The sequence below is a fragment of the Oxyura jamaicensis genome, chromosome 24, assembly GCF_011077185.1.
Source record: "Oxyura jamaicensis isolate SHBP4307 breed ruddy duck chromosome 24, BPBGC_Ojam_1.0, whole genome shotgun sequence".
NCBI classification, from domain to species: Eukaryota; Metazoa; Chordata; class Aves; order Anseriformes; family Anatidae; genus Oxyura; species Oxyura jamaicensis.
This window is the reverse complement of record NC_048916.1, coordinates 5,951,024-5,964,889: the sequence shown is the minus strand read 5'-3', so window position 1 is coordinate 5,964,889 and position 13,866 is coordinate 5,951,024. Positions and strand designations below refer to the sequence as shown.

The 13,866-nt window shown below is 45.9% G+C and overlaps 1 protein-coding gene across 8 annotated transcripts in view; it reads right to left on the bottom strand.

Annotated features, from left to right (window-relative positions):
* NCAM1 (neural cell adhesion molecule 1) overlaps positions 1–13,866 on the bottom strand; it is a 105,393-nt gene that overhangs the window by 34,428 nt on the left and 57,099 nt on the right. For 4 of the 8 annotated variants that reach the window (XM_035346137.1, XM_035346142.1, XM_035346143.1 and 1 more), the window contains exons 6-13: positions 13,492–13,609; positions 13,107–13,276; positions 12,416–12,558; positions 4,210–4,360; positions 3,457–3,641; positions 3,009–3,105; positions 2,096–2,266; positions 1,784–1,915 (exon numbers count right to left, since the gene is read on the bottom strand). In XM_035346137.1, the coding sequence (XP_035202028.1) occupies positions 1,784–1,915; positions 2,096–2,266; positions 3,009–3,105; positions 3,457–3,641; positions 4,210–4,360; positions 12,416–12,558; positions 13,107–13,276; positions 13,492–13,609 (1,167 nt within the window). Of the gene's footprint in view, positions 1–606; positions 622–1,783; positions 1,916–2,095; positions 2,267–3,008; positions 3,106–3,456; positions 3,642–4,209; positions 4,361–8,022; positions 8,053–12,415; positions 12,559–13,106; positions 13,277–13,491; positions 13,610–13,866 lie in introns of all 8 variants that reach the window. The other 4 variants (XM_035346136.1, XM_035346138.1, XM_035346140.1 and 1 more) reach the window with 2 other exon arrangements.

Genomic DNA, 13,866 nt, shown 5'->3' with positions numbered 1-13,866 from the left:
TTTGTATAACACAACCTTCAAGGAAAAATAGCGCAAGTGTGGTTCAATTAGTTTATTGAATTCGTTTAGTAGACAATCTACACAATTCCTGGAAGACTGTTCAAAGAGTACTACATACTAGGGAGAGGAAGGGAAAAAAGTGATGGGTTTTTTTTCCTCAAATTTTTTGCTTGTTTCAAAATGTTGTAAATATTCAAAATTTTCAAGTTTTCAGTTGGCTCTTAATTGGTATAAAACACCCGAAATTCAGCTAAAGTTTTTGCCTTAATTTTTGAAAAATTTTGATCAGTTCCAAAGCATGAAGCCTTCCACTACTCCGCTCTCATCAACGAGCTAACCTTTATTATTAAGCAAGCACTTTACGTTAAATATTTGAATCACATGCTGTACAATAAAGACTAAGATGTTAGGCCCATAGTTCTGTTCTATGAACGACTAGTATTAACCAGAACAGGACGACTATTCTAGTGTCAGTTTTGTTAGGAAACAGACAGTACCAGATACTTCATTTCTAATGACCCTAGAAGGAAAAAGGCACTAGATTAAAAGCTAGTGCTATGTATGTTAGGAACAGAAAAAGTGAAACAAATGCAGAGAGGCACTTACGTGACTGAGGGATACCTGCAGTTTTTCCATGGATGGAACACAAACAAAAAGAAGACAGATAGAAAAAAAAAATGTAGAAGAGGTGAGAAAAGGAGACAATGAATATGGAGCTGGAAATTCAAAACACCGTCAGCTGTCCCAAATCCAACCCTAGGGAGTGGGGTAGGCAACAGGAGTTATTGCAACCAACTGGATATTGGATTACTGGGAGGGCTGGCTTCCTGCACAGGGCCTGGATTTCTAAGCAGCAAGACGCATACGTTTCTGTTATGCTCAGCAGCTCCGGGGAGGCTGAAGTTGGGAGACCAAATCAAGACCATGCACAGATCTCAGGGCCTCCCAGCATGCACATACATGGGATAGGAATAATGCCAGCTCTGAGTTCAGAAGACAGTCCTGGACAGTGGTTTCAGAAGAGCTATGAAGTAGGTACGCGAGTATGTGGGTGATGGTGGGAAGAAGAACAGGCTCTATGGCTAAATGCAAGGAGAGCAGGGAAGAAAACCCCAGGAATAGTGAGACGTTGATTACAGATCCTAATATTTGGATAAGGCTGTGTACAAGGATAAAAGACGACCTCTTCCCTTCCTGCATTTGTCACATGTCCCCTACCCACTCTACACTCTGCCACAGAGCATGCCACCATCAGAGTGGAAGATTGCCCAAGTAAAGCAGATGAGAGACTTGGAAATTGCTCACATGCTGCACGGACATCTTAAAGCAGTAATCTGCAGAAGAGGGAAATCCTCCTCCCTCCCACTGCAGTTCATGGCCACTCCTTTGCTGAACTTATTAATTTGTGATTTGCAAAAACAAACTGTCTTGCAACAATGAAGAAACATTACAGTCTTTATGAGCATGTGCTTCCCAACCCACTGCTTGTTCTTCTTAAAACATCGTTGAGCTCCCCACTGCATAACCCCTTTACTTGGACAGTATGCAGTTTATACTAGTAACCCAGGGCACAGACTAGCATGAATAGCTTCTCTGCCTCGCACCTTCAATGAAGATTTTTAATTAGTGGAAGAACTCGTTACTATCAAAAAGTTCCACAAAAACAACGGGTGCAGCAAGGTCTGCAAGAGAAGAGGCTGTTGTCCATGCATGACAGAGATTCCCTGGGAAGATGCAAGGAAAGAGAACCAGAGAAGCAGAGGGAGGTCTCAGGTTTACTTACGAACTGGCTGCGTCTTGAAGTCGGATGGCAGGCTGATCTCACCCACACCCTTGCCGTTCACTGCAGACAGTCTCACGGAGTAGGTTGTCTCAGGCTTCAAGCCACTGATAGTGATCGTGCCCTCCACATTTGCTGTTATAGAAACAAAAGATGAAAAACAAAGAAAGGCTCAGACCTGAGACAACAACAAAAGCCATTTTCCTACTGTACTCATGCCATGTTTACACCATGTAACAAAGCCGCCTTCTGGGTCCAAGCTCACAGTGGTGAGACGCAGATGGAGGAGGTGGGTAACGTGTTTTATCATCCTACCTTCTTTTGCATCATACAGCCTCGAATGCCATTCTCCCTCGCCCAGTGCTCTCCACTCTGCCTTGTACTTGAGGATGGGCACCCCACCAGTAGCTTCAGGTTCATCGAACTCCACCCGGGCAGTACTAGAGTATGGCTCCACTCTGTCAATAGAAGGAGAGGACGGAGTATCTGGGGGAGGAAGGGGAAACAACCAGTGATATATAAGACAGCGGGAAGAAAGGGTCCCCAGCTCCAGTGGCAGAGTAAGCAGAAAACTCAATACCAAGAACACCCTTGTCATGGCTTCATAAAGGAGAGAAGGGCAGGCCTGAGGCTCCCCTCAAAGGGCTTTTAACAATGCTAGTTAGTGTAGAGACTTTTATCTTGTGCCTCCACTAAGATGTCAGAGCCTCAAAGTACATTCTCCAAAATCACGTATTTTCTTTAAGAAGAAAGGACAGCCTGAACGGAGCAGCAAGAGCATCCTGGATGCAGCTCTGTCCTCCAGAACATCAACAGAGTTGATGATTTAGGGACACCAGAGGCCCTTTGGCTCTGCTGTGCAGTCAGACAGCGAGCCTTCTCATTTGGTACGCAGTGGTTTCTATCATTACCCAGGCGCATTTTCCCAAGTTTGAGAAGCACACCCACATGCGTGTGCACATTGACAATGACTGTCAGAAATCAAAGATCATAGCTTGGTCAAAATGTACTGAAAACCACAGAAAGGAATGAGACCCTTCAAAAACAAGGGAACAGATGGCAAGGTCTTGTCATCTGTAACCCATCCCAACACAAAAACCTACGAGCAATCTCTTTCAAAGTGGAAGCTGGCTGTCCTGTTAACCCAAATTAGAAAAAATTATCCCTCTGTCACCCCAGCTCAAGGGCTGCCTTTGCCTTTCCATCTCTCCCTGTCCGGGATGCTCACCCGCCTGCACAAGAATGAACTCTGAGGACTCCTGGCCAATGCGGTTCACAGCAGTGCAGTTGTAGTTTCCAAAGTCATTTTCAGAGTCTGGTGTCACCTGTAGAAGCAATGAGGGTGGATGCTCAGATCAGAAAATACGTTTCCCTCTGCCAATTACATTTGCATTGTGCTGGTGGAAGAAGAGACAATACAGTACGTGCTGACACTCCGAGGACTGTCTGCAAAGGGTAGAACTACAGTGGGCAGAAAGTCAAAAGCAAGGAGGGAGTGGTGTTTTCCATTACCCGATGCCCTTCGCATTTGTTTGTTGGAACACCACACTGCTTCCTGCCCACTAACGGGGTGCCCTGATGGGAGACTGAACGTCATCGACATCAGAAACAAATTACTTGATAGCACCGAGCCTTCCTGGCTGCATAACCCTTCTCCCCTCCATGCTTATCCTCACCTCCAGGTAGCTTGCTGATGGAGTGTTGTAGATCTTTATGTTGCTGTAGTTGGAGCTGGGAAGCAGCTGTCCATCCCGGAACCAGGAGATGACAGCACTGGGGTAAGCAAATACCTCGCAAGTGATATTCACTTGATTCCCTTCCCAGGTATAGACAGCCACGGGGCCCTGAAGCTTGGGGGCATCTGAAAGAAACATATTTGTGAAGGCAACATGAGCCAGAAGAACTCTGCAAGTAGCCTAGTCAAACTGACTGTAAATATTCTTTGTCTGGGGCCCAATTTGATGTGGGAAAGGGAAACTAATGTAGGAAAAGAGGACAGCTTTCTCATCTGAGGCTTAGTGGTGGTGGTGCTCATCTTTTGCTGAAGGACAAAAGGAAGAAACCTGCTCAGTCCCAAAGGCTGTTCCTAACGCAGTGTGATAAACTGCGAGCATGCTATGCACCCGTGCAAGTGCAACACTGACATACCCAATGAACGAGGCTGGGGCAGATTCATGGCACATAACCTTCCCAGGGTGCAGCCAGCATCCCAGCTGGAGTTAACCAGTGTAACCGTTTGTGTGCGAGCACACTGCAAAACGCGACTCCGACAGGAGCATTATTTCTTACTGAGCTGCTTCTCACGCCCTCTACCTAAATAATACCCATTTCCGTGGTTGTTTGTGCCTCTGCCTCATCAGAAAACAAGAAGTCAGAGGCAGCCCCATCCCCGCCATCTAAATACACGAGCCACCCCTCTCCCTTCTTACACTGCACTTCGAGGTACATGGCTTGGGAGTCCTGCCCGATGGTGTTGCTGGCTGTGCATACATACTCTCCGGCATCTGTGTACTGAATTTCTTTCAGAGTCAGGGATGACACCCGGGCGTGGCTCCGCACTATGATGCGCCCATCCAGGGTCTGGCAGAAAAGGAAGAAAGAGTCAGAGGCTGCGCTCTGAGCCTGCAGCGCAGACTACAGGGAAAAGAAGAAACGAAAGTCTACCTCGTGCCAGCCCTCCAGTGCTCAGTGTTTCAGATGCAATCACCTGGCAGGTGAAATCACGAGCATGGAGCAGCATTTCCAAAAGCCACTCAGCCTTGTTGCACAGGACCAAGTGCAGTGAGTGGTTGGAGGGACTCAGGCAATGGGAAAAAAAATTAAATGAAAGAGCAAAGTACCAGGTGCTACCATGTGTCTGAGGACAGCTGGATAACATCAAGCTGCTTCTCAGAATAACAACCGTCGAGATCCAGCTCTGGTTAAAACATTTTTGCTAGCATGCTCTTGCAGAAACCCTCCCCGACTGGTTCTGTGTTTTCACTCTGAGACAATTCAAGCCTTCCTCTTCTCTCACTGATACTTGTTTTATTTCATCATCCTTGAAATGACACTAATGAGAACACAGATCCAGCCCTCAGAGCTAAATCAGAGAAAATGAAAGCTCAGAGCTTTCACCCGAATGTGGCACTGAACAGGGAGAGGGCAAGAGAACTGCATGAGCCGTCTAAACACAGCCTGCCTCGAGGTGTTGTGACGCTTCAAGAAACCTCTCGAGCAAACTCCATTGGTTACATGCCCATTCAGAACTTGATCCCACAAGCAGGAGAGTGTAGGGACATCAATGACAGCAACAAGGAATGTAAAATCCAGGCTACCATCTGTTCCAAAGGACTGCAACCACCCAGGGGTCCCAACACATATACCCTTCGCCCCCCCCCCCCCCCTTGGAACTGGATCACGGCCTCTTTGGCCTGGGAACAAGCCCAAGTGGCTCTGGACACCTTTGTCCACACTGGTGCTTGTGCAAGCTCTTGCTGCTTGTGATCAGCTTGGAAGCTTTAAAGGACAAACTTTCTCATCTTGTTTCCAAAATGACATAAGTGCAGGTGAACAAATTAGACACCCTCATTGCTGTGCCTGCTGCTGCAGACCGAGGCCGCAATGCCTCTACCGCACTTGGTCCCTCGTGTTGCTGGAACCAGTTCTGCATGCCATGAACACACGACGTGGCGTGCACTGTTCCCTAGAAATGGTGAAGGGTCCCGTAATGTGGCATTGCTCTGCTGGGGTATCTTACACAACTGAACTCTGCTTTTGGCTTTCTGCGTTGGCCGGTTATGCTGCGATCACTGTGCCTGACTTGTGATTTGACCCCCAAATCCAGCTCACTTCTGAAAACGTTGCAGCAGGATCCACGCATGTAAAGGCTCCAGAACTGCAACGGCTACCAGCCCTCCTTCAGCTCACGAGGCAGGGGAACGGTCTGTTTGTCTCTATGACTCCAGTAGACAAGAATATGAACGTGGCAAAATATCAGCCCACGAGCCGCAGCAAAGCTACTTGTACGTTGTGTCACCTCCTTTCTCCCCACTGCAAGATGCCATACAAACAAAACCGTGCCAGGCAGTTAAGATAAAACTAAAACTTCAGCAGTAATACAACCATCGGGAAGATGAAGCTCTGCTTCTTAATATGAAAGGCACACATAAAGAGAAAGAAAGATCAGGAAAGATATTCAGAGAGAACAATATCCACAAAAAAAGCACACCATCAGTCTTCTTTATTGACATTTCAGCCCAGCAGATGCTAACAATTCCTGGCTATGAAGAGGCACAGGATAGGTAGAAACCTGTGAGGCAGAGACGTGGGCAGCTGTAAGCCCTTTACCTGGCCTCCCTGGTTCAGCTGTTTTGCATCCCACCGTGCCCTAGCAATGGTGAAAGCACCTACGAGGCACAGGCGAGAACTCACACCATACCAACTGCCCGCTCTACAGAAAAGGGTGCAATGCTGCTCCACACTGCCGACTGCTACAGGCTACCCTGAGATACACACAGGTGCTTTCCTCCAAATTCTGACAACGCCATGGCGTACTGTCACTCAGTAAGCAGCTGGTGGAGAGTTTAACACCCTGGTGTTAAGCCAGGCAGGAAATGTATTTACCGCCTTTCCCTCCGACTGAAGGATTTTTCAGTCCTTTCACCAACAAGCACCAGCTTCACACAGGCTCCTCACCCATCTCCCACCCAGCAGATGTCATTACAGAGCAGCACCTGGAAATCCTGACCGCAGCACCAACTCCAGGGAAGGAAGATGAGTGCTCCTAGCTCCGTGCTTGCACTTCACTAACCAGAACTCCTCTGCAGCTCTTCCTGTCTGTAAAGCTGGACTAAGTCCCAGCTACCAGCCTGTGATGCAGAGGTGCGATCTTGCTTGTAACTGAGTTTTTCTATTAGCCACTTATTTTCAAGATAAGTCCACGCAAGCTGCAATATGCTTCAAGAAGTTCTCACTGACGAGTCAGATACTTTAAGACAGAGAAAAGAAGGAATTCAGAGACAGCAAGCTTAATAGTATTAGTGTTCACCTTAATAAAAAGCTTGAGACAGAGAGGACACGGAATACACTGAGGGGGGAAGGGACAGACAAGTGTAATAGCAATTAACAGGAATTAACTTGAGATGCAGCTACTCAGATTCCAATTCTTGAACACAAACTGATCTGAGTCTGATGCTTGCACCTTGCACAATTCATCTGTTTCAAGAGATGATTTCAAAGTAAGAATGGACAGGATGTTCTCAGCCCCAGGTAAGAGAAAGACTGCTGGGGCTTAACTTAGAGCTTCAGTTTCACCCTGTTTAGGCCACATCACCCTTAAGACAGCTTAAAAAAAAAAAAAAAAAAAAAGAATTCAAGATAGTCAGAGCCTCCACAAAGCTCATTCTGAACATACAGACTGGAGTCACCCAGTCCTGGTAGCTCCTTTTGTTCTCCACCTGACCTCTCTTTATTTGCTTGGAAACAGCTTCTGGTCCATTTTGAAGGAAGCGTTTCTACAGATCAGGTGAATGTAAGGGTGTACTACCGTGTATGTCATGCACAGATGTACATAATCATTATGTCGAAAATACAGCACTGAACGTGAAACAAAACAAAGCAGACTTGCATCAAACACTTACTGTATTATCCTGTACCCTTTCACTGACCTTTGCAAATTCAAGTCAAATAACAATAATTTGGGAATTGGGAGCATTTTCTTGACAAATATAACTTGTGAAAGATGTAACTGCATTGATTTTGAAATGGAACATGATGCAGTTGTCCTTTAAAAGAAGGTCAAAACTTAACAAGTGCCATGAGCAAACAGATGAGTTGGCTGGAGCAACGGGCTATGCTTAGAAAAAAATACCATCCCTGAATGCATGCTGAGGCTAATTCTTGAAACTCTAGGAAAGAACCATGATCCACGCTTGTAGCATACAGGAAAATCATCGAAGTGGTATTTGTCAGGTTTCACATTTGCCTTCCCTACCTTCCCCCTGCCCCCCCTTATTTTTTCCAAGTGCCAACCAGGATTACTCGCTCCCAACACAGCTAGTTTGCTCATCAAAAGCACATCGCTACATGCCAAGCAGCTTCTAACTATTAGCTGGTTTTTATGTATTAATATTTTATTTATTCATAATATTAATGCTGGTTTAGTTGGCGTGGTTGCTGGACTAGAGATTTGTTAATCTGTAATGCTTAAAAACAACAACAGAAAACCTAACAAGTTTGCTAAAGCTCTGGTAATCTTATACCTCTTGCTTCTCGGGCCGGGTCCACGAAGCCTGGAGAGAACAGATATAGAACACAACAACAACAGGAAAAAAAAGCAATAAGAGTTTATCAAAGGTTGCTTTTAGGTATCATAGTGTATGCACCACACTACTTTCTTTGTACATGCAGGCTCCAAGCTGTGTATCTCGTGTGTGGGGTGGCTGGGTGAATTTCCATTTCCCAACCTCAATTTCCATTTGCCTTCAGAATATAATATCCTAAAAACTGATCTTCGAGTGACTAAACAAAGGCTAATCATACCTAGAGACTGCTTCTGTTCTTAAACTGGGTGACTGCTTCCTCTATTACATCTCACCAGTTCTAGAAGCAGGCCCCCAGCACCCAAGGTCAATGATTCTGCTGACCCAAGTCACTTAATTGCCAAGTTCTCCCCCAGTTTGGCCACCCGGACGTGCTAGTTATTATTAATGCTCGTAGCATTGAGCCGTTCATGCATTTGTACAGGTTTTCACATGCAAACTGTGCCAGGAGGAGGAGGTCCTCAAGCTGTAGAGCACTGAAACCCTCTGACCGTGTACCTCCAGCTGACCACGTCCAGCTCATTACGGTTAGGGATGTGCACACCCAATCCTTGCTGGGCCCGGGACAACCAAACTACAGGCATCAGTGAAACATGCACAAACCTTACTGATAAACGTACATTTCCCATTCAGAGAGGGACAGCAGCAGCATGGACCGTATTCACTCTGGTTTGCAAAGACCAAAGTTGCTGAGTTCCCTTTTTCCCCCCTGTGAATTTCCCGTGTTTTCCTTCTGGTGTCTATTTCAATCTCAATTTGATCCGTTTCAATTTAGGAGGCAAAAATCACCTGCTAATATCACAGCTACGATTGCATTTCTGAATGCAGGGCACAAGCATTGCTGGCACGTGGATACAACAGCATACACAAAAGTGAGGTTACAGAAATGGAGATGAAAGTTAAAGAAATGAGAATAAAAAGCACGGTATACTTCCCGCAGTGCTTCCAGTGAAAAATACGAGACTGAAGTATTAACAAATGGTACAGACAGCCTCATTACGTCTTAGATAAAAGCAGACTATTTTCTTCTAACTTGAGGCCTGAGGAGGACCCACCTGAAGAAAAAGCTCACCAGAACACGCATGGGCTGGGACTCTGCCCAGCACTCCCATAACCTCATCAAGTCTATGGATCTAGATCTCTTGTGCACAAGTTCCTGAAAACTGAGCAGGCAACCATCATCAGAATTCAGCATAATCCCTTTGTCATGTACGAGTTCTTCTCTCTACCTGAGCTAGGCAAGGCACTGCCTCATTCGTATCACCCCTTTCAATCCTCTCCAGTGAGTTTCTACAGCATCAGCACAGAGGGATGGAAAATCAGATGTGCCTTTATCCAGTGGTGTTCAGCACCTGTCAACCTAGAGGAAGAGGGAGGGAAAAACCCTGTTCCCACACAGCTTGAGCTTGCTGCTTCTTTGTACTGGGGCTGGCGGGCGTGGGGGAATGGCCGATCCACCACCTCCTGGACATCCTGGAGAGCTTCAGCTTAGCTCTTCTTCGCTGAGACCAAGAGAGACAAGCTCACGTCTGTAGGATGCACATTCCCCAGAGGGGGAACCAAGACCCTCATGCACAGCAGCATTGAAGCAAGGAGTGAAATGGGAGCATCTTTGATTACAAGGGAGTTCCAGGCACCTGCCAATGTCTTTTACTCTCTGCATCACTGAATATATACCTGGTGCCAGCGACGGCAAGATGTTAGAAGACCTGCAGAAAAGCACTGCCCGTTCCCCACCCCTTTCCTCATACACTGAACTACGCTGCTGGGCAAGAAACCCGAGACTGTCCCAGCAGCTGTTTCACGGAAGCTCACGTAAGTGTAGTCAGTTATTGCCTCATCCAAAAAACTGGCAGGAAGTATAACTGTGTCTGCAATGAAATCACAAAACCTGCATACACCAACATACAAGAGATTAAAACTCCACAGACACTGAAGCGGAGTTGATATTCTGCAGGAGAGGCAGAAGAAGTGTCTCTCTTTTAAAGGGTATAATGTCTAGTGGAGGCGATGGGGAATACAGCACACTGGCTTAAAGCAGCATTACAAGTGGTAACAACAACACAAAATTCTCCCCACATCAGCAGAGCAATAAATACTGGAGGAAAGACATAGCCAAACCATTGCAAATAATTATGGTAATGACTTTCCAGGGCTGTTAGCTCTTGCTATGTTCTGCAGCAGATAGAGAGGAATTTCAGGCTGAAAGGAAACAAGGTTTTCCTAAATAACGTGCTTCTACCTTTGCAACCACAGAAAACCACTTTTTTTTTTCCCCCTCCTCTCAAAGTACCAAGTGCTCTGAAGTACCAAACTCATGGCAGTTAAGGCACCTGCACACCTTGAAAACTAAGGACTGGTGTGTGGTTACAGAAGTAAACAACCTGTAGCAAGACAGATGCATCCATGCTTCTAACGCACGTTTGGAATTAGGGCTCAGTATTTTTAGAAATTGTTCTGTCTCTCCCACACCATCCATTTACCTGTGCTGTCCCAGAGACACTAAGTGGCTGGTAAACTGAAGGTACACATCGTAGCATGTCATCAGAGCTACTCTGACCTGAGGATTTTCTGGAAGCCTGTACCATTCACCTGAACTTGCAACACAAGATTGAGGATGAGGAAAAGCAGAGAGAGAGAGAAAAGAGAGAGAGACAGAGAGAGAGAGGAAAATCCTGCCTCGAAAGGGAATGGCATGTGATAGTACATCTTTCTTGCAAAGGTTTGAACCAGTACATGATGAACATGATGGTACCTCAAACCTTTGATTTTCTCCTCTACTAAGGAACTACCAGAGTATGTAACATCATTCCTTAATATCCATCACTGCATTAAAGAGGATATGTGAGAGTCTCAAAAATGCTTAGCAGTTTTGCCACTGAGATCTCATTAGTTTAATTGGGCTGGACAGACAGGACTCTCTGTAAACAGGCTCTCCTACAGACTTCTGCTTGATTTAGTCTTATTTCGGTTCTTACATTCTTCTCCATCAAAGCTCTTTTCCCTGGCTGGATTCCAAATTCTAGTGCTAGAAGCGCTGGAGCATTTAACTCCTCCCATCACACTCCTAGACTGAGACAAGAACATGAATAACCTTACCCTATAAAAACAGGTCTGCCAATCATGCCATAGTCAAAGCCCAAGCACACAGCTTTCGGCAATGGGAATCTCTCCCTAAATTCTGCAGGGATTTACACAAACCTTTGAATCCAGAAGACATAAGATTTCTCGGCTGGGGGGAAATTGAAGCTAAAAATCTTTGCACCCCTGATAAAAAAGTTATACATTACCAACACGGTGAAGAGCTGACACCATGGAGGTAACATAAAAAGTTCATGTAGGAGGCTGTGGTGCAGAACGCTACGTGGATGTCTGACAGTGGTCACCTCTAAGACTTCAAATGTCTTTCAGCTGCTACCTTCATGAGTCAGAACCCCTCATATTCACAAGGTAGCTCAGCCTTGAAGGATCCTGTCACTAGCAGATTATTAATGAGCAGTAATTCCTTATTTCAACTTTTGTCTAAGTTTTTTTCAGCTCTAAACTATGCCTCCTAGTCAACTTACTACACAAGCATTATGCAATATTCAGAGTAATAAAGCCCATCCTAATCTTGTCTGGTAAAGGGGAATTCTGTCCAATAAAAATCCCAGCACCTTTTTCAAAAGAAAAAAAACTGCTAATTATTTTTGCCTTCTAAGAACAAGATGATGCGATCCACAAAACAGGTGAACACAAAGGCAGTGAGGTTTTTGTGCTTCTAGTACATGCAGAGTTGGCATACAGAAGGGCAAGAATGAATTAACAGGTTCATTTTGGTCCACCATGTCTTTGAAAGAATATCCCACGCCTCTTCACTTGCCATACTCCCACGTATCATTATCATGATGACAGCATGGACAACACTGGAATCAGGGTACTCGTTCCCACCTCTCAGCTTGGAAGCAGAAGACAGAAACCCATTCACACGCCTCCTGTGACTGTAAGTCCCTTGGCAAACTCCTCTGAAAAGGGGCCAGGGCCTAATGCTTTGCAAACGGTTTCAGCTCGGACCAATACAAGCAAGAATTAAAAAGCACGTTGGCAGCTGTTACAAACTGTGATGGCTCTTTGCACAGAAGAACACCTACAGCATTACTTCAGCTGTGCAGCTGGCCCTTTAGTAGACAGTCTGTGCAGGACCACAAGTGTTCTCTCTATGGAGCAAGGGAATCACCATGATCTCCACGTGCATCTGCCTGTTGCCATCATGCAGTGTATATCAGCAAAGGCAGGAAGATACGAGGAGCACTGATCCCTGCCAATGAGACCATGGTTTGGGGAGGGGTGATACCTTCTCTTCATTGCTGATGTTCCGGGTCGAAGTTCTCCAAGTGATGGAAGGGATTGGGTCCCCCGATGCCTCACAGGTCAGCGTGATCTGATCCTCCAGCTCCATAGCTGTTTTATTCTCCACGTATGTGATTTTGGGTTTTGCTGAAAACAAGGAACAACAACCTTCATTCAGTTGCTGCTCAGAACAAAGCTTCAAAGCTTGCCTGTAAACAGCAGTGTCTGGAACAAGCAACATGGGGGAAAAATGCTTTTAAACTGGCAAAAGTTTACTGCCATATGGAGAAGGGGACAGAGAGATGTGTGAGCGAGGGCCAGGATGGGGATGTCTCCTTGCAGAACTAGAAGACCTTTTCTTTCTCATCTTACAGCTTTTTTGGATATGGATTCAGCCCTCTGGGCCTGGAAGATATTTCAAGAAGGCTATGAACCTCACACCACCCCCACGCACAGGACTGTATTTATTTTTTATCAATGAAGCAGCAGAATGGAGTGGGCACGTTTCAGACACAAGCTCAGAAATTGTTTTGCCTAGCATGATGGAACAGAGAGGCACAGCAGTATTTGGGAAAGAAGCAGTGTTGGATAAGCCACATCAGGCACTATCTGAGATAAGTAGGCAGCTTCCAGCTTCCACTAGTGAGCTACCAATAGCCAATTGGCTTGGAAAGGGAGGATAAGACCATGCTTACCAAAGACTTTGAGATGAATGGTGGCATCCTGCTCGCCAGCCTTGTTCTCAGCGATGCAGATGTACTCCGCTTCATCACTCTTATCCACCTTCTTGATGATTAGCTCGGACCCATCATAGTTAAAACTGTATTTCTCTTCATCATCCTCTGGCTCTATTGGCTCTCCATCCCTGCAGAGCACAAAGCACACTGGCTGTGTGGGGAGAAGCAGTCAAAGGCTACTTGTTTGAGGTTTTATGTTAATGAGAACTGTATTATTACACCGAAACACACGTTGTAGTCTATATGTAAGAGCTATATATGCCACTGCGTTTATAAACACCGTCTTAGTGAAAACGTCCCCGGTCACACAGAATCAGCACACCGTATGAGTGCAGTATCTTACTTTGTCCACGTCATGGTTGGCTCAGGAAAACCATCAGCATCACACGCTAAGGTGACAGACTGGCTGAGGTTGGCAGTGGCGTTCATGGTGCTCTGCCTGGCACGCACAGAAGGAGGTACTGGAAGAGAAGGGAACCACGCTGAAGTTAGCAAGGGGAGACAGAAGATGTGAGCAAGAATAAGCCCTGGAAGGCTCACTGTAAATTTCTACAACACAGACAGATGCCACTGGCGATTCAAACCCTCAAACTGTTACCTGCACGTTTCGACCAGCAGGTTTGATGCATGAGCTCTCCGATCAGCTTTGGAAGGAAAAGCTGGGGATGGAGAGATGCACGGAAACTTGGTACCATGGACAAAACCACTTGTGAGTCTC